At 31.1% G+C, this 22,752-nt stretch overlaps 3 protein-coding genes across 4 annotated transcripts in view; all 3 read left to right on the top strand.

The window, feature by feature from the left end:
* The window catches only part of LOC137922426 (NADH dehydrogenase [ubiquinone] flavoprotein 1, mitochondrial-like), a 486,084-nt gene that overhangs the window by 88,666 nt on the left and 374,666 nt on the right, over positions 1–22,752 (top strand). The window lies entirely within an intron of this gene.
* Positions 6,649–10,848, top strand: TfIIB (transcription factor IIB). Of its 2 annotated transcripts, none has more exons than XM_068765032.1 (5): positions 6,649–6,681; positions 6,889–6,999; positions 7,623–7,923; positions 8,368–8,724; positions 9,042–10,848. In XM_068765032.1, exons 1-5 carry the CDS (start codon positions 6,665–6,667, stop codon positions 9,201–9,203), a joined length of 948 nt encoding a protein of 315 aa, XP_068621133.1. In that variant the 5' UTR covers positions 6,649–6,664; the 3' UTR covers positions 9,204–10,848. The 2 variants fall into 2 exon arrangements, with proteins under 2 accessions (XP_068621133.1, XP_068621134.1); XM_068765033.1 differs by lacking the exon at positions 6,649–6,681 and adding an exon at positions 6,712–6,779.
* Positions 19,094–22,752, top strand: part of LOC137921886 (uncharacterized) — a 127,458-nt gene continuing 123,799 nt past the window's right edge. The window contains exon 1 of the mRNA XM_068764669.1: positions 19,094–19,219. Coding sequence (XP_068620770.1) covers positions 19,094–19,219 — 126 coding nt within the window. The remainder of the gene's footprint in view (positions 19,220–22,752) is intronic.

Raw genomic sequence — 22,752 nt, 5'->3', positions numbered from 1 at the left:
ACAAGACACGTGAATCACTGCCTAATTGTAATATTATTTATCCAATACCCTGCCAAGCCAATCCAACTTTAAGACATGCATAACAAAGTTATAGCTATTATGTTACTCTATATTGTTTTTTTTTTAAGAAAAAGTATCTTTACCTGAAGAAGGCACGTGGTAATTAGCTGTGAGATATTTATTATAATTATTACTGATATAAGTGTAGTAGGTATAAATGAATAATACCACTTCTATTGTGATAATTGATTATGACGAAGCTTGCAAAGAACAAATTTACAAATTATTATGCAATAAAAACTACAAGCGACTTTTTAGCCAAATACGAGCGTTGCAAAGAATTAAATCTTGAAATAACTCAGAACGTCACGTAAGATGAACGGAAATAGTTTTAAGAAAACACTTTCCCAATGGTTGCGGTTCTTGAAATGTTTATGTGAAAATACTTAACTCGTGATTTTCAACTTTTATATTTCTCATGCGATTTATTAATACACTTCGATTATGAAATGTTTATATTTAATATAATGTTTCCTTAACTTCTAACAACTTGTTATAAAGGAAAATGATTTCTTATGAAAATAATATAAGTAATTACGTAGTATTTTGTGATGAGTTTTCACGTAAACTCCCATAAGGATAAAATACAACTAGGAAAACGTTTTCATTTATAATAAATTAAATTAATTATACACATTTTTTTATTATTTATCGGATTAAAAAATATACGGATATTCCAATGTGTGCAAAAGAAGGAAAAAATGTTGAAACATCTTTCAATATAACAGTTTTATAGCCACAGACGAAAGTTATAAATATAATTTTAATTTCAAATCAATCTACATCGTCGTGTGATTACACTAAAATCTCATTCGGTTTCATTTTATATAATTAACGAAATAAACCTTGGTACCTATTGCAATTATTATTTATTCGTTGAAAGTGTAAGAAATGGTTCTCCTTTTACAATTATTATATTTACATTAAATTTACTTTGGATTAGAGAAATTAACATAATATATATATATATATATATATATATATATATATATATATATATATTTGTATATATAATTTACATGTTTGTACCTAATATATATATATGTGTGTGTGTGTATATATACTTAGGTGGAAATCGTTGATGTACATATAATATAAAAGATTACCACTTATGCATTGACTCATCACGATATCTTTATAATATAATGCTTACAAACTAAAAATTTGGTAGGATTATTGTTTTTGCTTAGTCAATCAAGCTAAGAAAGGATTTTATGAAATTCTATCTGCAAGCTAGATTGAGGGTATTCATAAAGAAGTATATTTTTTCAAACTATAGCTCTTATACGTATACAACTTGAGCAGAATTTTTTGTCTGGTATATAAATTAATATATGCCAAATAAAATTCATGACGTGCATCCAGTAAGTTCATAGTTTTATTTCGTTATAGTTTTTAGTGTTAAAAATTATTTCTATATATTTAAGTAGTAGCAATCGAGCCATAGTTTGTTCGTTTCGGATAACCTCGAGTAGGGGCGCCAAATGCGTTGGAAAAATAGGTAGCCTTATTGGCTGTTTCACCAAGTGATTCCATTGAGTGGGCGCCCTGGGGACCTTACACCATTTAAGTTCCTGAAGCATCTCTCGAGCTTAGTTAATATGAAAATAAACGAACGGGCAAAGGACGCAAAAAAAAGTATTCTTGCCGATAAAACAATTAGGTCGAAATATACTGAATAATTGGTTATAGGTATAAAATTTTTAAAGGAGTGAATGCACAGCTCGTTTGATGTGAACTATAAATAATTTAAATCAATAGTTTTAAATATAATTAACAACGTAACGATAATATATTAACAAAAAGCATTTTTTTAAATTTATATTACTACGTATTAAAATTAATTACGATTTATTATCTGTCTCTGCAGACTGTACTGTCAGAAGTTATTCGCCTATCGCATCTAAATTAAAAAAAAAAATTAAATGTTATATTTTACGGTAATCACTTTATATATATAGTAGCACTTTATATACATAGTGATTTGAATTTTTACATTTGCAATTTGCACCCATATCCAATTACTCTGTGATATTATATATGTGAAGTCAGTTCAGTTAACACCTATCCACACAATTATGACCTTATGTTAGTTAGAGGTATTATACTCGTACCAACCAATTATCCTGTAAACGGCCTCTTTACACATTGGTCTACCAATAAAATTGTTATGCAATGAAAATTAACGCAGGTCTAAGTTTTCGTTCGGGTTTATTTATATAATTTATTATTACATCTAATCCTTTCGTGTTTTGTAATGAAACGGAATTAAAATGTTTGTTAACACGTGAACAAACATCTGTAAATAAAACTTATAATTGCAATATATACTCCAAATGTCCAAAATGTATTCCTTATAAATACTTCATATGATACTCGAGAGACATAAATCTGTTTTAGGTTAAGTCTAGTGCTTTTCATAGACACGAACCAATGACAACAGAATAAGAGAAGATAAGACTTAGTTAATTCTGTAAATAGCATACGCGTGGACCACGGTGTTCACTGGTTTGATTTGTCTTAACAAGTCCACCTAAAAGTCGTCCCGTTTAAGCCAAGGGCAACCGGTAGACTTGCGTATGTTAGGTACAAATACACATTGCATGCCCTTAATGCCGGGACAATTTCTGCTTAGCCAACTGATAGGTGTGTTTAAACTGTTGCGATTGCTCGGGCGACAGCATTAAGCACTGATTATTTACTACTCGGAAAAGGTATTTTTAACATTCGACATAGAAGTCATAGATTTAGTAAATTTAAAACGAAATAAATAAATACAAGGAATAAATCGAGATATTTCAATAGTTTTTCGTTTCAAATATTCGCATATGTAATAAAACAGGTAAATAGGACTAAAGAAAATTTTAATAAAGGTTAACTGTTAATTTTAATAATAACAAAATATATTTAAAACCGTTATGTAAGTTATTAAATATTTTGTATTAAAGGTACAATCTAGCGCATGGTTACAGATTGAACTTTTTTAATTTACTCTTACAGACAAAGGAGAAAGCGAGCACCGAACGTCGCTTCTTAGTATTTTAAATTACTAGATGCATTAAAATTACCAGGACGTTTGACAATTAAATACCTTGCTGGTTTCATAAGTACGAATAAATGAAGTGTTAAATTTTATTCGGAGAATTTTGACCAAAAAATATTTCGTAACTGATTTTTTTTCCGTAATAAACATTATTGACGGACTTTGTTAAGATTATATGTTTGCTAAATTAAAAAAATAAACAACAAAAAAGAAATTAAGGAATATAGAGTATAGGAATCTATTTATATTTTTTTTTTACATTTAGACATCTGAGCTACAGGTAAAGTATATTTATAAGTACGAGTATAAGTACGAGAATTACGAATTAATTATGGGTATACGGACATAAAATGTAATAAAATAAAGTTAATCAATAAAAATGTTGATTTAATAGTTTTTTTTTGTTTGCTAACTAGGCATAACGGCAGTATTTCTTTCGTGATTTAAAAGTTTATAATATGATTTAACGATTTTTAGAATTATACAGTCCTTTGGCATAGGATTATGAGTTTAGACTACTTATTAAAATTTAACTTTTTTCTTGTATATCTTGAGCATTTGACGAAGCATTTAATTTTGTGTATTGTAAATCTGCGAAAAATTCAAATGTGATCCGTAAAAAATAAATAAAGAAAAAGTAAAATTCATTTATATACAAAATTCTATTTTTTTTTTCAGAAAACAATCGATAGTTGTCGCTGACATTTTTAGCTTTGTAGCTATCTATGTTCGATATTAACTGTGGAATATCCAATTCAATATGTTAAAACTCTTAATATGCCGCAAATTATCCTTTTATAGGCTGTCGACGCAACTGAAAAAAAAGTCTGTAGATCTCTTTGGGGTTCGTAGCAATGACAATTCATAGCTACAATGCTACAGTAACCCAATTAAGATCATAATAATGTTTTTCAAGCAATCAGTGCCTCGTTTCAAATAACAGATAACAAAAAGAATTAAGAAAGAAATAACGTGAAGAAAGAACGTATTGAGATCAAGCAGTCAGCACTAGATAAAATTAGTGCTGAGATATGATGAAACGATTTTTCAACTGTCTTCGTTTGTAGCTAAAATTTTGGAAACAATAAAACTAACAAGAGTATCAAATATCCGTCATATTTTTTCAGTTATTTAATTTGGAAATTTTCTGGGAATCTCCGGAGATTAAACGTATTGTTATATCAAAATATAGATAATTTTTAACTACATATAAATTGATGTAGGATCGAACTCGACGTTACTTGCCTACCTCTAAAAATGGTTTTAATTAACAAAATGTCAAATGTAGATGGAGCAGGCGTGCCATGGTCTCGGTCACAGTCATACCGAAAGCTTCAAATTCGATACCTGGTATATAAATTATTATTTTTGATTAAAATTAATTTTAATGTTATATCTATTGCTTGTATGTGTTTAAAGACCTTCAGTAGAAAATTTAACGATTAATTTAAAGGATTTATTTTTTTCTCTTTGAAAAATATTTGTGTATAGAGTCATCTATCGGTAAATGTATTAACTAAAACTTTATTTAATTGAACATAACATTTATCAAAAAATATGAAGAATTATAAAATAAAAAATAAAACTTCTTATGTCACGTTATATTATTTCTAGCTATAATTAAGGAAACATGTTGAGGAATTGAGATTTAGAGCTGAATTAAGTCTTTCTTTAAATTAACATAGCGCGTGAGTGTCCATTTTAATATACCAACTTTTAACGTGAGTGACAGTTGTTTTGCCACCAATCGATAAAGGTCAATTCATTCAAGTATATAATTAATTTTAACAGGCGTCTATTGTCAAATCTATCGAGAGAGGAACTCATATTTTATTATGTGTTTATTATAAAACTCTGAAAAAAAAAAAAGATTTACAGACGTTATTTATCAATGTGCCTTTATTAGGATATAAATTTTTGTAGTGCATAGAAATCACTAATTTATAGGATAAAAAACAATTTAATCATTTAATAAATGAAGAATACTTATATTTTTTTAAATATTACGTAATGCACACAAAATATCGTTTTTTTGGTTTATAAATATTCAACTTTTACAAACGGAAGACTATTTAAGATTGATTGCCGAATAATTTTCGAATGAAATGCAATAATTATTTTAAAATATTTAAAGTATAATAATTGTCAAGGGTTTTCATTTTCTTAAGTCTAAAATTAGCAACAAAGACTCCTTTTTACTTTTTTGCGAAATAAATGAATAAGTGATCACTTAATATAAAATTATATATTTTGAATATTTCTTGTATAAGCAAAACTAAGTAAAATAATACTCCATTTTGCGGTAAAGAAACCTGAGCGGAGCAACCATTGACCTAATGGCCGAGATGCTTAGTGCACGAGCCCGTCAATGTCTCTGCCGCGCGTTCAGTTTAGGCCGTAATTGTTCGATTGTTGGCTCATTGGTGAATGTTTGTTGCGAGATACGATCCTAATTACACCATCTGTTTCATTAATTACAGCATTTGTGGCTGCCAAGGTGACAATTCGACCCTCGTGTATCACGCAATTATCGATATCTTAAATCAAATAATAATAAATATAAATTTATTTGTCATCCTTTCGAATAGCAAATAGGTCGAGGGATTAACTAAAGCGATAACATATATTATATAGTAACAATTTTAGCCGGACATATCTACTCCACTAAACTATTTTAAGCTAATATTTTAAAATAAACTTATGGAGTATACATTTACGACACAGAGGTTTGAGTTAAATTACAAGTAAAGTCTGATTACTATATGGCGAAATGAATGGCTTCGATCAGGGGGGCTTCACAAAATATTAAACAAATTTATACTCTTTAGTTTCAAGATAAAAATAATATAGCATGCTCATACATTTGTTCAAAAGTAAAATAGAAAATATCAACATACTTGTGTCTGATTTGTTAATGAAAGTTGTTGATGTTTCATATTATTAAAATGTTATTCTTACATAACTAGTTAATAAGACAAATATTTAGTACTTGGCACCAAACGATTAGTAATAACTGATAAAATTAATAATAATAAATAAATACATAATTTACATCCAGCACACTTATCTATTTAGATATCCTATTCTGTATTGATATCATTACCACAATTGGGTACATACGAAAAAAATGTACTTTTAAAATAATGTTCGAAAAGCCGTTAAGATTTTAATGGCAAATATAATTTTTATATTTAGGAGTACTCTGATAATTTTCTAAATAATAAAAAGCAAGGACTGTAAACTTTTCAATGACCTTATTTAAAGCGAAATATAATATTATGACGTAATCATAAGTGATACTTGGCTTTTGTAATAACTACTTTTTATAATAAAATTGTATCTTTTTATCAAAGAATTAAAAAGAGCAAATTACTTATTCGCTTTATTCAGACTAAGTTAATATTGTTTCTTTATATTAACATATTAAAACGTTTGAAAAAATATTTCCAATAATTAACTTTACCTTAAAAACGAAGTACTTAGATCACCTCTATGGCATATGTATCTTTTCATTGTTCTTTGCTCTACCTCTATTGTCTCTGACATTTCGACTTGACAATCATGGCGAGCACGTCGAGGTGTGTTTTCAATATTTATTTTTGTTTTAATTCCTTTCATATCGAAGTTAAATTCTTCATAACTTAACAAGTATTGCCTAAATATGATAATATTTTATGTAAGTGGATGACAGTAGAAAATGTAGTTATGAAGAGAGTAATTAAAATGCTTCATGTTTGAGTTCTAAACCACTTGATTGATGCTTCGACTTTCTTTTATAATTTTAGGATCGAGGCAAATAAAGTGGTATGCTATGCACATCCAGACGCACCTTTGATTGAAGATTATAGAGCTGGTGATATGATATGCTCTGAATGCGGGCTCGTGGTTGGAGACAGGTAAAGATTTTATATGAGTATTAGTATAGTTTGCAAATTCCTTTATATAAGTAATTTTGTTTATAGAAATTTGTACGTGACAGTTACAAAGGAAAAGTAAGATACGTTGTTATATTATTATCATTGGAATATTCTTTTAATGATTTTCATTAATATTTTTAGCTATTTAGTAATTAAACTATTGTGTAATAATAAAGTGAAAAAGCCTTAACTAATTCATGTTTTATACAGTTGTTTAAAAATTAGGCGTTATCTTTAAGATACATTTTTTATCGAAAGTTTTTTATATGTACTCATTATTTGAACTTAATCAGTCTCCACAATATGGCAAGTTAAGCTGTACATTAAATAAATCTGAGAAGGAGAAGGCTAATTTTCATTCATATTATCAATCATTGACACCTTTTCATGGCATGAGGAAATCCTAAATGAGACTTTTTAGCTGCAGATTGAACTTTAGTGGATATTTAGGATTCCTATCAGCTGAAACTTGACTATATTCTTTTGACACTTACACAAGGATGCTTATGGACACTTTCACTGATTAATCTGATGTTTTCTCATTCATTTCTCTTACTGCAACATTATACAAAATATTTATTAAGTTGAAAATATTTTTTCAGAGTTATAGATGTTGGATCAGAGTGGAGAACATTCAGCAATGAGAAGTCAGGGGTAGATCCGTCTCGTGTTGGTGGTCCAGAAAACCCTTTGCTCTCTGGTGGAGATCTTTCTACTATCATTGGCCCTGGCCGTGGCGATGCTTCCTTTGACAGTTTTGGAGTTTCAAAATACCAAAATAGACGAAATATTAGCAGTACAGACAGAGCACTTATTAATGCATTCAGGGAGATAAGTACAATGGCTGATAGAATAAACTTGCCTAAAACCATTGTAGACAGAGCAAATAATTTATTCAAACAGGTAAATATATTTATATATTTATTACTAAAAATATGCCAAACTAATTTATTAGAATATTTTCAATTTTATAACATTTACATTGCTAATGATTGTGAAACAGCTAAATTAAGCTCTTATTCTTGTAACAATATTTTGAATTTGAGTAATAAATAAATTGAAATGCCTTTGATGAATGCACTATGTGTCCACATTGTTGTGGACACATGCTGCATTCCAGAGATTGAACCAGGACCAAAGGTAGGAAAGTCAAAAGATTGGAGGATGTCTTACCTTATTGTTGGAGAAAAATTTGTAGAGAAGAGTGGATAGTCCAGCGGGAGATGTGTTTAAGAAACAACTTAACGAAAGTGGAAAGTGGATGTCTATTTGTTACTCGAATAGTTGTTAGTGACTAGAGGATTTTATTTATTAGTTACTTTACAAAGGCAATTATTTTCATTTCAGGTTCATGATGGTAAAAATCTAAAAGGCAGGGCTAATGATGCCATAGCTTCCGCATGCTTGTACATTGCCTGCCGACAAGAAGGTGTGCCACGGACATTCAAAGAAATTTGCGCTGTTAGCAAAATAAGCAAAAAGGAAATTGGAAGATGTTTTAAACTTATCCTTAAGGCTCTGGAAACATCTGTGGATCTCATTACGACAGCTGATTTCATGTCACGATTTTGCTCAAATCTTGGACTGCCAAATTCTGTGCAAAGAGCTGCAACGCATATCGCACGCAAAGCAGGAGAGTTGGATATTGTGTCTGGACGTAGTCCAATCTCTGTTGCAGCTGCTGCTATATACATGGCTTCTCAGGTTTGTTCTACAATAACATTTTGTAACTATTTAACATATTTTATTAATTTTGGTTTTGATGTTTCTTTATAACATTGCCATATAAAATTAAAATAATAAGCTTCTGATTGTACACCACTAAATTAGTCAAAGTTAATGCTACCAAAAGGAAACATTTTTGACTTGTGTTGTATTTTTAAATATATCTTTGTTGTTTGCATTAAGAAATTAACCTAAGAAGACAACATGATGTTGTATCTCATTTGCTAAGGATTGTTCACATATGAGTTAAAGTATAGAATATATATTTGATACAATTACAAATATTTGATTTACAGGCATCAGAAGATAAGCGCAGTCAAAAGGAAATAGGAGATATTGCAGGTGTGGCTGATGTAACAATCCGACAGTCGTACAAGCTTATGTATCCGTTTGCAGCAAAACTCTTCCCTGAAGACTTTAAGTTTGCCACGCCAATCGAGTTCCTGCCACAAATGTGAACAATTTGTTGGATATTTTTGTCTACTTATGTTTAAGTTTGAAGTGTATTGTTATCATGATCACTGCAAAAGAGTTTCTTAGACTGAAATTTGAAATTGTTTAAGCGTTTTAAATATTTTCTCATTAGTTAAATGTTATATTTTTTGTCATTTTCGCTTGATCTTGCGACATATTTCACATGAAATATATTATAAATATATTGACAATACATTATCTCCTTTTTGTGTAACAATTGAGTTTCAATTTGCAGATTTATTATTTTTTAATAATTTTTTTAACTTAGTTCTGTTTGACCAGTTATTCAGTTTAATGAAGCATTTTATTATAACTTCGGTCACTTTTCACAAAAATAATAAGCCAACATTTATTGAAAATTTAATTGTTTGTAAATTGATTAAATATATGGATGTAAATTGCTGAATCTGTCTGTTAAATTGGTTGACCGCAAGTTTTCATGTGGTAATGTATTGTATTCTTTAAGCAGTTGATATTGAAGCATTCCATTTGTATTCATGAAAAAACAGTAGAAACATGGTTGACACACAGGATACAGATACCATTATATGTGTGATCATATACCTAAAGTAGTTATTAATTGTATAAAAAGGTATATATTAAGGTGACTATAATTATGACTTGTATATGAATGGTATCAATTAGGAAAATTTATGTCTGTTACCAACATAATTTGCATTTTATAACAATATACTTATAACATATACTGTACTCGCTGGACTAAGTTAATACACAACCTATTTCATTTTTTAATATCAGTGAAGTAAGGATGCGTTTACAAGAACCACATCTATCAGCAAAACTGTGGAAGTGTTTGCTATCACACCTTTTGAGAAGGTTTTTTTCCAGAGATGCAAGGTATGGGGTTTGGAGCTTTCTGGCAATGCATTGACGTTCACGTTCACTGACCAGACTCCTACTTACCTAACCAAATTTTAAATGGTCATACCTATGTTGCGTTGGAAGCTCGTTCCAAAACTGAGCTGATGTTTGCTATTGACCAACCTAAATCCTTCAGCAAGATATAGAGTTGGTTGTTATACCTCTCGCTCCTACCTCCACTATATACAAAATCTGTTATGATCATTATAGTCAGGACATCTACAGTTGGACATAGGTCTTTTCTATAGGTTTTCAATAGAACCGGTTGAAAGCGGCCCGCATCCCGCGTCTCTCAGTGAGTCTTACTGGGTCGTCTGTTCACCATCTGGAAAGTCCTACATTGAGCTTGACGAAAATGTAAATTTAAAATCGCTATGTTAACTCTATCCGGCGAATATATTATAGTTGTGTCCAATAAACATGATACATTTAAGTTTGCAAAAGATCTCGTTTGTTTGAAATTTGAATTTGCGATGGATTTACAACAGTATTTGATATTTATACATTGTAAACACTAGTAAAGTGTATTTTTTGTGTGGAAATGTGTTTGTTCTCTTTAGTGATGAGAATCAATATGGTTGTTTTGGGAACAATCGTATTTTGATATACAACAGCAATTGTAATTTGTAATTTTTTTGTAAAAATAGTTTTTGAATTACCCTCCATTCTATTTTTAAAAGATAACGTTGTCTCTAGGTTGATGATGAAGCTAATATGTTCTGATATTTTTTTTGTAATAAAGTTACATATTCCAAACAGTACAGACATTTTATTTATTTTAATTGTTCTGCCTATGCTTTTAATTATATTGTTTAAGGTCACTGAACAGTGACCACTCATGTATTGGAATTCTAGACGAGCCCATCATTCTCTAGGCGGGTTTTATGATACGATCCCTGTAAAAAGTCGTTAATTTGTACAAAGTTGTAAATTTTAAGTTAATTTTAAAAAAGTAAGGGATTTTTTTACACTTTATTGTACACCACAGATAATAACTAAAAAAGAAACATTCAATAAGAAGGGGTCTTATCGCTCGAGCGATCTCTACCAGACAACCTGGATTTTAAATAATTATAAAGCTTAGAAATGTACCGTTTTTTTCATTAAGGATATTTGACGAGTGACAGAATAAAACGTGAAAATGCAATTATTTTTAAAGAAAAATATTGTCGCTACTTTGGTTGGTTTAGTCCAAATCATGTTTATCCCTGTTGTAAATAACCTTTCAAGTTGAAAGATTGAATTAGATTCATGTTTAAAATGTTGAAAAACAAAAGCGGAACAAAGCAGGATACATATACATTTCTGGTACGCAGTGTTCAAAACATGATATTTTTGTCAGATCTGATCAAAACATATTTTTATGTTTTATGTATGAATAAATACTCAATTTGAAATTAAAAAATAATAAAAAAATTACGTATTAACCGTTATATATTCATAATAAACCATATTTTATAATTGCATGAAGGCAAAATAGTTGCTGCTTTTTGACCTTTTGTGAAAAGTTGGCTTCATGGACTTATCATATTATGTTCTATCACTCTCTTAATTTGTGAAAGTGATCATAAAAAATTTGACTGAGCTTGTCACAGGCTTTTCTAAGATCGCCGCACGTGAAGAACACTCGTAACTCCATTTAAACTTTAAAGATGCCGGTAGAGCAGCCCAATTTGATTTCGGTTACTATAAAATGGGTTTCTTTCGTTCGTTCGTTAACAAAAAATTGGTAAACTTGGTGATGGTTGCCACTTCTTGAAGACAAAATCGCGTCACGTCTCCTGTTGATAAACTTGTCAGGGAAAAATCTTTGAACGCACAGCAAAGAAGCATTCATTATCATAGCCGTAGAACGTCCACAGCTGGACATGGGCTTCCCCCATAGATTTATAAAAGGATCAGTTGGAAACAGCCTGCATCCTGTGTCTGCCATCGAACAGGACAAGGTCCACCTTGGTGGATGTTCTTCGTTGAGCTTGCCGGCCCGTGGTCTCAACTGCAAAACCTTAAAGCCCCGGCAGCCATTTGTTCTGCTTATTGTTACTTAAGGACTATGGTAGAGAAGTCCCGAGCATAGCCTATAGATCGTACAACGTCTGAGTTTGCTAATGAGCCCAGAAGTGAGTCGATGTTTCTGGTACGTAGTACGTAGGTTTTTCACTGGTAAAAAAAGTTGAAATATAAAATTGAACAAAAGTAGACGGATAAAAATGAAACGAAAATAAAAATGTAAAAGTTGTATTCTGGAAGAGAATGTGAAGTAAAATAAAGTATGGAAATTAATGACAGAAAATGTGGAGGAGGAGAAAAGATGAGGAAGAAAATAAAATAATCTGTCAAAAATTTACTAAGAACATATTGTGAACTCAAGACAGGGGAGTAAGATAGACCCTCAGTAATGGGGGCCATGGTAAGGCACTAATTATTTGAATCTTGACATATATATTACACTAGAACAGGTAGGTTAAGACGGCAAAAGCCGAATAAGAAGTAACATTATTTTTCGCAAATGACTGATTCGAAATGTGGTGCTCAAACTGTGACTTTTTGCTTCAGGCTTATGTTATAAATAATCTATTTTGTCACATTACTTTTTACCTTAGAACGAATAGTTCCTAAAATCTAACGAGGATTTGAATTCGAACGCCAGTAACTCGAAGCATTCCTAAATGAACGCTACGATACAATTGAAATTAGCGCTTAAATAATTTAACTGTGAAACTTGTTATTAGCAACCTATTACGTTTATATTTTTCTCAGTATTATTTTATTATTAATCTGTTAGTTTTATTAATAAATAATAAATATAATGTAATAAATAAAAACAAATCTTTATGAGAATTGAATACTAGATTACAATTCTTGTTGAAGTATTTTGTTTAAGATAATCATTTGATTTCGTAAAAACTGTATGAGTAAAACTGAAGTCAGTTTTATAGGTGTTTCGAAATGAGGTCGAATGTATCGTCCATTGCTAATCGAATTAAAGATATCCTATATCGTTTTACGAACTGTGTGAGGCTTCTGTAAAATAATATCGAGCGTCCACAAATCCGCAAGGGTCCACGTGATGGTTTACGAGTGTTTGATATTCTATAGTGGGAATACTACAAAGCGTTGTTTCTGTTTTACTTGCTTTCCATACTCGACGTTACAGGGTCAAGGATGGATTAGTTACACTAACATCTATTAAAACTCCCGCGATGTTTCTTCATCATTGCTATTATGCAGGGCCATGGGAATGTTTTTACACATTTAAAACTTTTCCAGTAACAAATCCCCCAAAAAAGTAAGGAACGCCGGAGTCTAGCGTATCTTACTATTCGGCCGCTTCATCTAAAAGAGGAAGTGGTTTTTCATCATTCAGAGGGCATGGAGATTAAACGAGCGTGTATTCATAAATACAAGACTTGTTTAGTTCCTTCCGGCAGGTTTAGTTTTTTGTTTTGCCATTTGATATAATTCGGCTGTGGCTATTATACTCTACGCTCTTACTATCAGATGCACATGCAGTTAGACGCATAGACAATTTTCTCCCTAAGTCAGACATATCATTACAACACAACTAACGTGCTAGCCTCAGGAATCGTCTCATCGGGCTCACCTAAGTCGGACGCCGCCAGCACTGCGTTTCAGGTTGTTCAAATTCCTCTTAGTAGGAACTCTTGCTCTTGTTTAGGAGATTGTTCCTGAGCCTCCTCGCAACAAACGCCACCACGCATTTCGAAGCCATATCCCAATGTTCTCATCTTCATCATTCCAGTCTCAGGACTTTCACTGCTGTACGCGGTGTCCTCTATAAATTTTTAGTAGGACTAGTTGGAAGCGGCCGGCATCGAGCCGATTTCGATCATCTTAACAAGATCATTGGCCACCTTGTGGTCTTAGTCTGAAAGGCTTTAGCGGAAAGCTGTTCTGCTAGTTATGTGGCCTGCTTCTTGCCACTATTACTTGCTAATCTATTGGGCTATGTCCCAACACACGTTTCTTGCCAAAATCATTTGCATTGCAATCAATGCAAAAATTTCAGAAAAGTTCGTTTAATCTAGCCTAAACGAACTGTTGTAAAAGGTTGTACGAAAGTATTAATTTTCCTTAAAACGCCACAAATATACATTTAGATATTTGCAAGTCCTCTTTTGTAAAATTCCAATTTCGACACGAATCTGCAGAGTTACAGTTGTTTGTTGCTTTATTTTAAAGTATCCCCGGCGGGGATTTTCTTTTGCAATAAAGATATTACAAATCTTCAACGAGAGAGACATTTTACGTATCTTCTTTAATGTTTTATCTGTCTTAAAGTTTCCACTTTTACAGAAGTAAATTAGAAAAGATTGATATTAAACCTAAATATGAAAAATTAAGTTAAATTAATTAAATAATAAAGTCCATTTTCAGTTTAAATTAAGTTTTATTCGGTTATATAAAGGATTGGAATTTTCTTTCCTCAAAACTGTGACAAAAGGCTAATGTGAAGGATATACACTATTATTTCAATTACTAATATGTCAATTAATATTGCATGGATGAAATAGGTCTATTAAAGTAAATATTTACCTTTTCTTTTAATCTAAACCTTGAATGGGTGGTACACATAAACTTTTCATTTTAATTTAATCAGCACCTCCGAAAAGTCTTTAAATGAAATATATTTTTCAATATCTACACAAAGAATGTTGGTTTAAAATAATCGATTTTGGCAGTTTAAAAAATTTTATTTTAAAAAATTATTATATACATATACACATAATTCATAAACGTTATCGATTTTATTATGGAATAGCAGATTAAAATAAAGAATAGTAAAACGTTTAGTTAGTGCAACTATATAACATTGTTCGAAAATTAATTACTCCTCCGTCAGAAGAGAATTCGCTTAAAAAATGTTATGTTTGTTATTAGAAAACTCTGAAAAATTATGTTTGTTGAATGAAGCATCGAGAGAAGAATGATTTTTAATTAAGTGCATTTTTATGTTTTGTAATTGATTCATGTCTGTTTACAATAGATTTTCTCTATCTCTGTTTTGTTGTTCTTTAACCTAAAAAAAATTATGTTGATATTTCATCTTTTTTGTTTTTTAATTGTCACATATTATTTTTTAAGCTATTTAAAATAATGTAAATAGTAACAAACATGTGATATTATCGGTTTTAGTTTAAGCGTTATTTAAAATATACTGACTGCTTGCTTCTCTATAATAAATTTCATATATGTCTTTTTAACATGACACATACAACAGCTATCTGTCAACTGAGTTCCATAACGAGAATCTTTTTACAATTTATTGACCATTATAACCATAATATTAAAATCAATTAATTTAAACATGAACTTTGCATAATATGTTATAAATTACGCATTAAGGATGTAAATAAATTGACACGTAATATTTCTATTGCTACAAAACAGCTAAAACAGTTTAAATGCATTATTCAGCCTAGCACGCTATTTACAATTATAAATTGGCCATTTCGTTCAACAATAAAACCAAACCTTGGTTCACGTTGTGATATATTATGTATTTTTTTATTCTAGCTCGGGAATTTTGCCGCCATTACTACCGTGTTTATACTGTATTTTTAGGTTCTAGATGTTTTCTGGCATAGAACACTTTACGAAGCGATCTACATCCAGGGTCTTCTGACGACCTTAACAACGACGTCTGTCAATCTTTTGATTGCGTCTTATGCTGCACTTGCCGGTTCATAGTCCTGCTCCATAATCACAAAGCCTCAGCGGCTACGAGTTCTGTTAAGTGGGCAGCCCACTGCCCACGCTGGGCTAAGTCGGTTACTTTCTTTCGTCTACAGATTTCCTTATTCTTGATTTGATTTCGTAGATTTATCTCGAACATGGCCCTACTCATGGCTCACAATTTTTTGAGCAACTGTGAGCTAGCCTATGGAACGCGTGAGTTTCGATTTTAAGTGGGTAAAAAGATTATGTTACTTAAATTATTTAATAAAATTAGGTTAAACATACAGTGGATAACGATCTAACTCTATTTTACAAATCATTACAATCATGCTTAAGAACTTAAGACATCTTTCACTCTCTACCTAGTCTAATTAAAGTGTCTATATGATAATACTTCGCTTTTATAAGAGATGTCCACGGTATTATAACATTTGCTTCCAAGAATACCATCTACTTCTGATAGTAGAACAAAGAAATGCTCGCCCAAGTGATTTTCCATGGCCGCCGCAATTCATATGTAAAATAAAATTAATAATGACGTAAGTATACATGTATGCAAGGATAATTACCAATTGGGGAAACAAATATCTTTTTAGAGAGTATGCGGAACGTAATACACCACGCCATCTCCGTATTGATTTACAGATATCATATATCTTTGGTTTTGTGATGTACCAATACCTTTACAAAAATTTATAATACAGATGGGTACGAAGTTCACACAGAGTATACTGTGCTAACACTATTAATAATATAAATTTAAAATATAATAGTAAAATCGGTCAGGGACGAGAACGTAGAATATTTGAAGTGAAATCACGAGCAGTGATTTATCGATCTGTTTTTATCGCTCGATACACTGAAATGATTTATTGTTTTATCTTTGTATTATGTTATAAATTTCGAAATGTATAGGAGGTGGTAAAACTGTACCGTTGTTTATATTATATATGTATATATAAATGGTCGCACAGTGCAGTATGTCAACCTATAAGATGGAAAGATGGATGGGGAGATGAGTCAAGTTCAAGTGGGCAGGTCACTAAGCGCACAGAACAGATGACCACTTGGTCTTTAAGTTTTAAAGTGTTGACCACGGAGTGGCAAAAGGCGGACAAACGACCTGACGAGGTCATTAGAAGACGCTGGATGTACCTTGGCGAGACCTTTTACTTTTTTACCTTTACTTGGCTATGTCCAGCCGTGAACGTGCTACAGCTGAAATGATGATGACGAATTAGTTTATTATGCATTAGCGTTTATTGTATGCTTGGGTAAATCGCCAATAGCATGCTACATATGATGTGAGAAACATATTCGCAATTTGTGACGATTTTAATAATTTAAATGAATATTATGATATTGCTAAGAACAAAACAATTCAAAAATTTCTTTTGTAACAGGTTTTCCGAAATGACGCATTATTTTTTGTACAACATTGGGTAGGAAAAATTGTGAATATTTATTAGACAGTAAGCTCCTATCCGCGGGTCCTCAGCGACGAACAACTCCTGATTAGGACGCACGATAGGCGCGCTATAATAATGTTATATTAAGCAATTCTACATTTATACGCGATAAAATTCAAAGCTTATGTTATGACGAAATTGATCAAGTATATTATTGTATTACATAAAGGGTGTCTAGTGGCAGATTTATGTTTTCTAACTTAAATATAAGATGTAATAGACATAGTTTTAAGTTATAGAGTATGTCATCCAAACGTCTTCCATCGAGTTAAATACACTGTTCAAAATGGAGCCTTGTTTTCTGTGAAAATATTCTTTTAAATTCACAAGAGTTCACAAAATTGATAATGTAAACTCTCTTTGAGGTAGCCCTATTTAAATCTATTAGAATTAAGTAAGGTGACTTCGAAGGCCTCGTTATATTCCCAAAGCTACGGATCAGTTTTTGAGAGAAAGTTTCCCGAAGCTAATTCATCGATGCTGGTCGTATGTGCAGTCAAACAATTCTGTTGGAACTCTTTGGGCAACAATATACGATATAAAATAGACGTATCTTTAATGAATGCCTCGTTATTATCATATAAAAAATTTAAGTTCTATAACAGTGGATAGGATTTTTAGAATAATAAAAATACTTGAGAATGAATTATCCTACTTTATTAAAGACACTGTGAAAGTGATAAAAAACAAACTTATTGTTGTCAGTTTGTGTCTTCTTTTCAGGACGCGTTTTGTTTTGCACTTATAGGTTTAAATGAATGATATGAATGATCCTCAGTGAATTATAATATGAACCAATAAATAAATAAAATACCTTTCATCATATATCGATTTCTGTACTCCTGATCCATCCACTCTCTTGCTACTGTTCTGAAGTTCAACTCTTCAATCTTAGTTTCTTCGAAATTCGTCCTTCGTTTCTTGGAAATCTTCGTTTCATTTGCGGTTTTTATTCTTAGACTTTCCTTTTCCTATTGCCTTTACCTAAGTAACGTATGAGGCTGTTCCACTGTCTTTTTAGTTTTTAGATTTTAAGACCGGCGTTAACCATTTGTGTTTGCCAAACTTTGTTGTGTATCCGATCTCCATGAGAAATGACAACAATTTTACGCGCTGGCAGTGGCCATGTTTAATTCAGGTAACGCGTCAACCGGCCGTATTCTAGAGATCGACGCGAAGGTTTTTACACTCGGGGGATTTGTTTGTATTTAATTGCGTGCCTCGCACTCTTGTGGGTATGTCGTAAACAATACGACGTGGAGGTGCCTTTTTACACGTGGTTTTATTTTAGAATAACTTCACAACGTAAATTTTTTTGTAGCGGAATTTGCATATTGCTAGATTAATGCTAATGTTTTGTTTTATGTACATTGTTACGGTACTCTGAAATTATTTCTGCTGTCAACTAATTAATATAATTAAATGTGTTTAAAAATATATACAGTGAGATTGGTTATAGAATTTAAAGGTGTAAATGGTCAATTGTCAGCAAAAAGCTTTTACATCTCTTTTATAATCACTCTGTATAAAGTGTATTATATTATTAATTACTGTTATTTTTTTTTATTTAATGAGAGTAAATAATACCTTCTGGTGGCATGAAGTCTGCAGGGATAGTAAACAAAGATTAATTTTAATACGTAGTAACACGATTTTTGAATGGAGGAGAAAAGAGATGTAATGAAAGAGAAAAGAAATTCTAAAGAGATCTTATGAAATACCGCAGGTTAGAACAAGCTACTAAACCAAAAAAATTAAGAAGAAAGATAAGTTTCTCTTCCTCTTCTTCGGATACAAGTGTAAATGTCACTTCTGGAGATGACATGGAAGATGATGAAAAAGAAGAGGATGCTGTTGATGAGAAAAATAGGATTCCTCCCAAAAAAGCTTTCGGGGAGTACATTATCGTTCAGTATGATGGAAAATTTTACCCGGGTGTTCTTATGGAGGTACTCCTATCTTAAGCAAAAATTTCTGCCATGGCTCTAAGCGGAAAGTTAAGGAAGTAGCCTCTTCAGCTAGACGTCCTCTGCTATGAATGGGGCGCTGTAGTTAAAAACATTGAAGAGCCGACGAAAACCAGTAAAACGAAAGACCTGTAATGTGTCGAAAATGCTTAACTATAACTATGACTAAAAATTGCGAAATATGTATTATTTACCAAGAAGTTTTCATGCTTTTGTTCTTTTTTTTCATAGTCATGTAGTGGTTCGACACGGGATATCTGTTAATAAATAAACATAAAGGGATGGGCAACTGCTACCTAGGAAGTGGCTATCTATTGAATTTTTTGTGTTTTCAAGTGGCCATCTACCAGCTTTATCGTTTTTTTTTTCAAAAAATTTGCTTAAATTCTTTTGCTTGAAGTTATTTGTTTATAAGTTCCTAATAAAGTAGAGTTCAAATTATTACATAATGTTTAATAAATAGAATAATATTAACCGAGGAGTGCCTACACATGGAAAAGACATACACAACTAATATTTACAATGACTAGTCGTGTATGTAATGAAGCCAGAAAATCCTAATTCTGTAGAAAAATAATATCATCCTTCATCTTAAAGCTAGAGGAGTTCCAAACACGCCGATTTATGAAGAGTCCACAACAAACACAGACTGGATTTTTGTGGACAACTTTACCATTTCCTCAACACAGTAATATAGCAATTAATTCTCAATTACATTCATTTTTTATTAAATATACATCTTTAATTTATAACACGATAATTCAGTCTTTCGAAGCATATTCAAATTTATTTGTCTTCAAAAATAGTTAGATATGTTAAAACCATTCTAAAGTTTACTATTCTTAATGGATAATTAAATAAATTTACATAAAAGTTTTGATTATGACTTCATTTCTAATGGTAAATTTAAATACTCGAAACAGTGAAAGACATCAAAACAAATAATTAAAAATATTCTAATCACTGTGAAGACAATAAATGTAAATCTATTCCACGTTTCGTTGAAGCGTCTACATGTGTGTGGCCGGTTTGAATCGTCTTCTACCATTAGTATTCTGTTTGATTAAACGCGTGATACATAGCGGCAAGTTAATGTAGTACGAATTGGTTTTAACTTGTTAATGAAGCCTTTACTTCATTAGGTCGTGGGAGCGAAAATTTCAGTTGTTAAGAATAATTTTTTATACCAAAACAGCTGAAGTTCAGCAGGACATTATCAGTTACGTAACATGTTACAAGTAATCTCTATTTCCTTCGGCCAAACAATGTTAATTAAATATAATGTACAGATCCATTAATAATAATTTCATACAACTTTGTTTTGTGTCTACATTTAAACTCCGAATAGCATAATGCTTTAGAGAGTCACCTATAGATTTATTGTTTATTCCCGTTTGCCGACGTCACGGATTATTTCCATCGCAATTCGGGCGGCTAAATAGCATGGCATATAACGAATATTTTAAATAACATTCGTTAGTAACGGCCCGATTTAGAATATACTTTGTGGAGTATCAAAGACACGAGGGCGCGGTCATGCGAGATCGGAATAGTTCAAAGTCGGTAACATTTTATGTTCATTCTAATGTTGCCTTCCATATATCTAATAACCGTTAATGGCGTTCGTTAAAATGATTTAGCTATACGTTCTGTTCCTGCGGTACTAGGGAACTTATTTTAACCTGTCATTTTCTCAATTAATGAAAGTGACCTATTACTTTTAAGGTTAATTAAAATGTTTCAAATTTATTTAAGACCTAAAACAAAAGACCTTTAGACACTAAGATCAGCGAGGACTCAATAGCCTTGCTAATTGAGAACGATGAGATGCGACCTGAATTCCTTAGGCTATGCAAAAAGAAAATTAACACAAATAATAAAAAAAATAAGAATTAAAAATGTAAACAAAATAAAAATAATAGTAACATGTACATAAATTCAATTCTGTAAAATAAAATAAAAATAAATATTATAAAACCTGTGGAATGAGGTGATGGATAAAAGGCTTCGAAAAAGAGGGAAAATGGAATAAAAAGGTAAGACAGATGAAATGTAGGAAGTACGAAAAAGAACGAAAGATCTTAAGACGCACGGTGGAAGAGCGCGAAAATAAAAAAAAATATGTGAAAAAATTAATTAAAAGTAAAAAAAGTTCGGCGAGGCTTTTTTTAAATGGCGAGGTCATTTAAAAAAAAACACCAAAGGACTGGTGATAGACTACGAGAAATATATGTCAGTGGAAAATTAAAATGTTAATATATCAAAGTCTTCTATCTAACAACAAAATAGCACCATGTTATTAAATTCGCTAAAGAATAGTAGCTATTCCTAATCGGAAATGGAATTAAAAAATATTATACTAGCATGTGCGTGTCGTTTTCCGGGTCACTAATTACATAGCAAATATCTCAGTTATCTATCATATAATTATAAGATAACTAATACATGTACGTATCTTTTTTCTAAATTCTCTTATACTTTGTAGAAGGTTCTTCCGGAAAAAATTACTTAATTTACGCAAAGGATAAAAAAATTAGAAAATGTAGTGAATATTGAAACTTTGTACAATTGACAGATCGCTATGAACTTCGCTCTTAGCCATTATTACGAGTGTGTATATTATTTTTTTCTGTTGAAATGCGACTGGGCAATAATTTCTGGCAGTACAAAATATGTCAGGACAGTTGTAAGGTATGTATAGACAATTGAAATATAAATATTTGTTTATTTTATGGTCAACGTTGTTTCAAATTGAACATTTTTTTCTTTTTCATTCTATCTATTTTGAATGAAGTCACACCAAAGAGGTTACACATGTCCGACATATATCGTAGATCGCTTCACGAATATAACAATTTTGATAACTAAATGTTATCTTTGACTAATTATTTAAATGGTTCATACAAGTGACAATTAAAGTTTTCTTTATCAATTTGGTTATTAATTATGTTGCACAAGTATTGTATGGACTGTGGGAACAGCTAAGTGGGACAACAGGACGTTCGTCGTTATAACCCATATGTCGAAATCAAGTAATACTTCAAGTTTTAATGAAATTTACTTCTAGTTCTCAACATTATCACAAAAGAAATTCCTAATATTTTTTTTATTGAACTATGTAAACTGTCATTCGCAGCATTCTTTTAGTGCTGATTGTTATTAAACATTAGAAAATTAAATTAATGTTACGAGATATTCCTTTATATTATGCAGATATCACTATTCGAGATAGAGTAACGTATTATACTGATCCTAATTTTTTTGGACAGAATTTTATCTAACTTTTGTCTCTGTTATGATCTGTGCTTACCTTTAAAAACATCTTATCACTGTATGCCAAAAGGAGACTTTACTTAACCATAAATAAAAAAATACATAACTAAAGAGGATTAATTAATGGATGAATAAAATGTGAACGTTTATCGTATTTCACAATTAGCCTTCGGCTATATGAGACGTTTGCGTATTATCTAATTTATCTATATCATAATAGATGAGTTTTAATAGCTTAAAAG

This window comes from Battus philenor, unplaced genomic scaffold (assembly GCF_028537555.1).
Source record: "Battus philenor isolate CCGP_79_NKW_IND1 unplaced genomic scaffold, ilBatPhil1.0.hap1 SCAF_2, whole genome shotgun sequence".
Lineage (NCBI taxonomy): Eukaryota > Metazoa > Arthropoda > Insecta > Lepidoptera > Papilionidae > Battus > Battus philenor.
Note: the sequence above shows the minus strand (reverse complement) of the source record. Positions and strands in the feature narration are given on the sequence as shown.

What these genes read in the sequence shown, in the direction of transcription:
- TfIIB (XM_068765032.1), top strand. An exon ending in GGGCTCGTGGTTGGAGACAG is followed by an intron (nt 7,000 to 7,622) that starts GTAAAGATTTTA and finishes ATATTTTTTCAG; the next exon opens with AGTTATAGATGTTGGATCAG. An exon ending in CTATATACATGGCTTCTCAG is followed by an intron (nt 8,725 to 9,041) that starts GTTTGTTCTACA and finishes TTTGATTTACAG; the next exon opens with GCATCAGAAGATAAGCGCAG.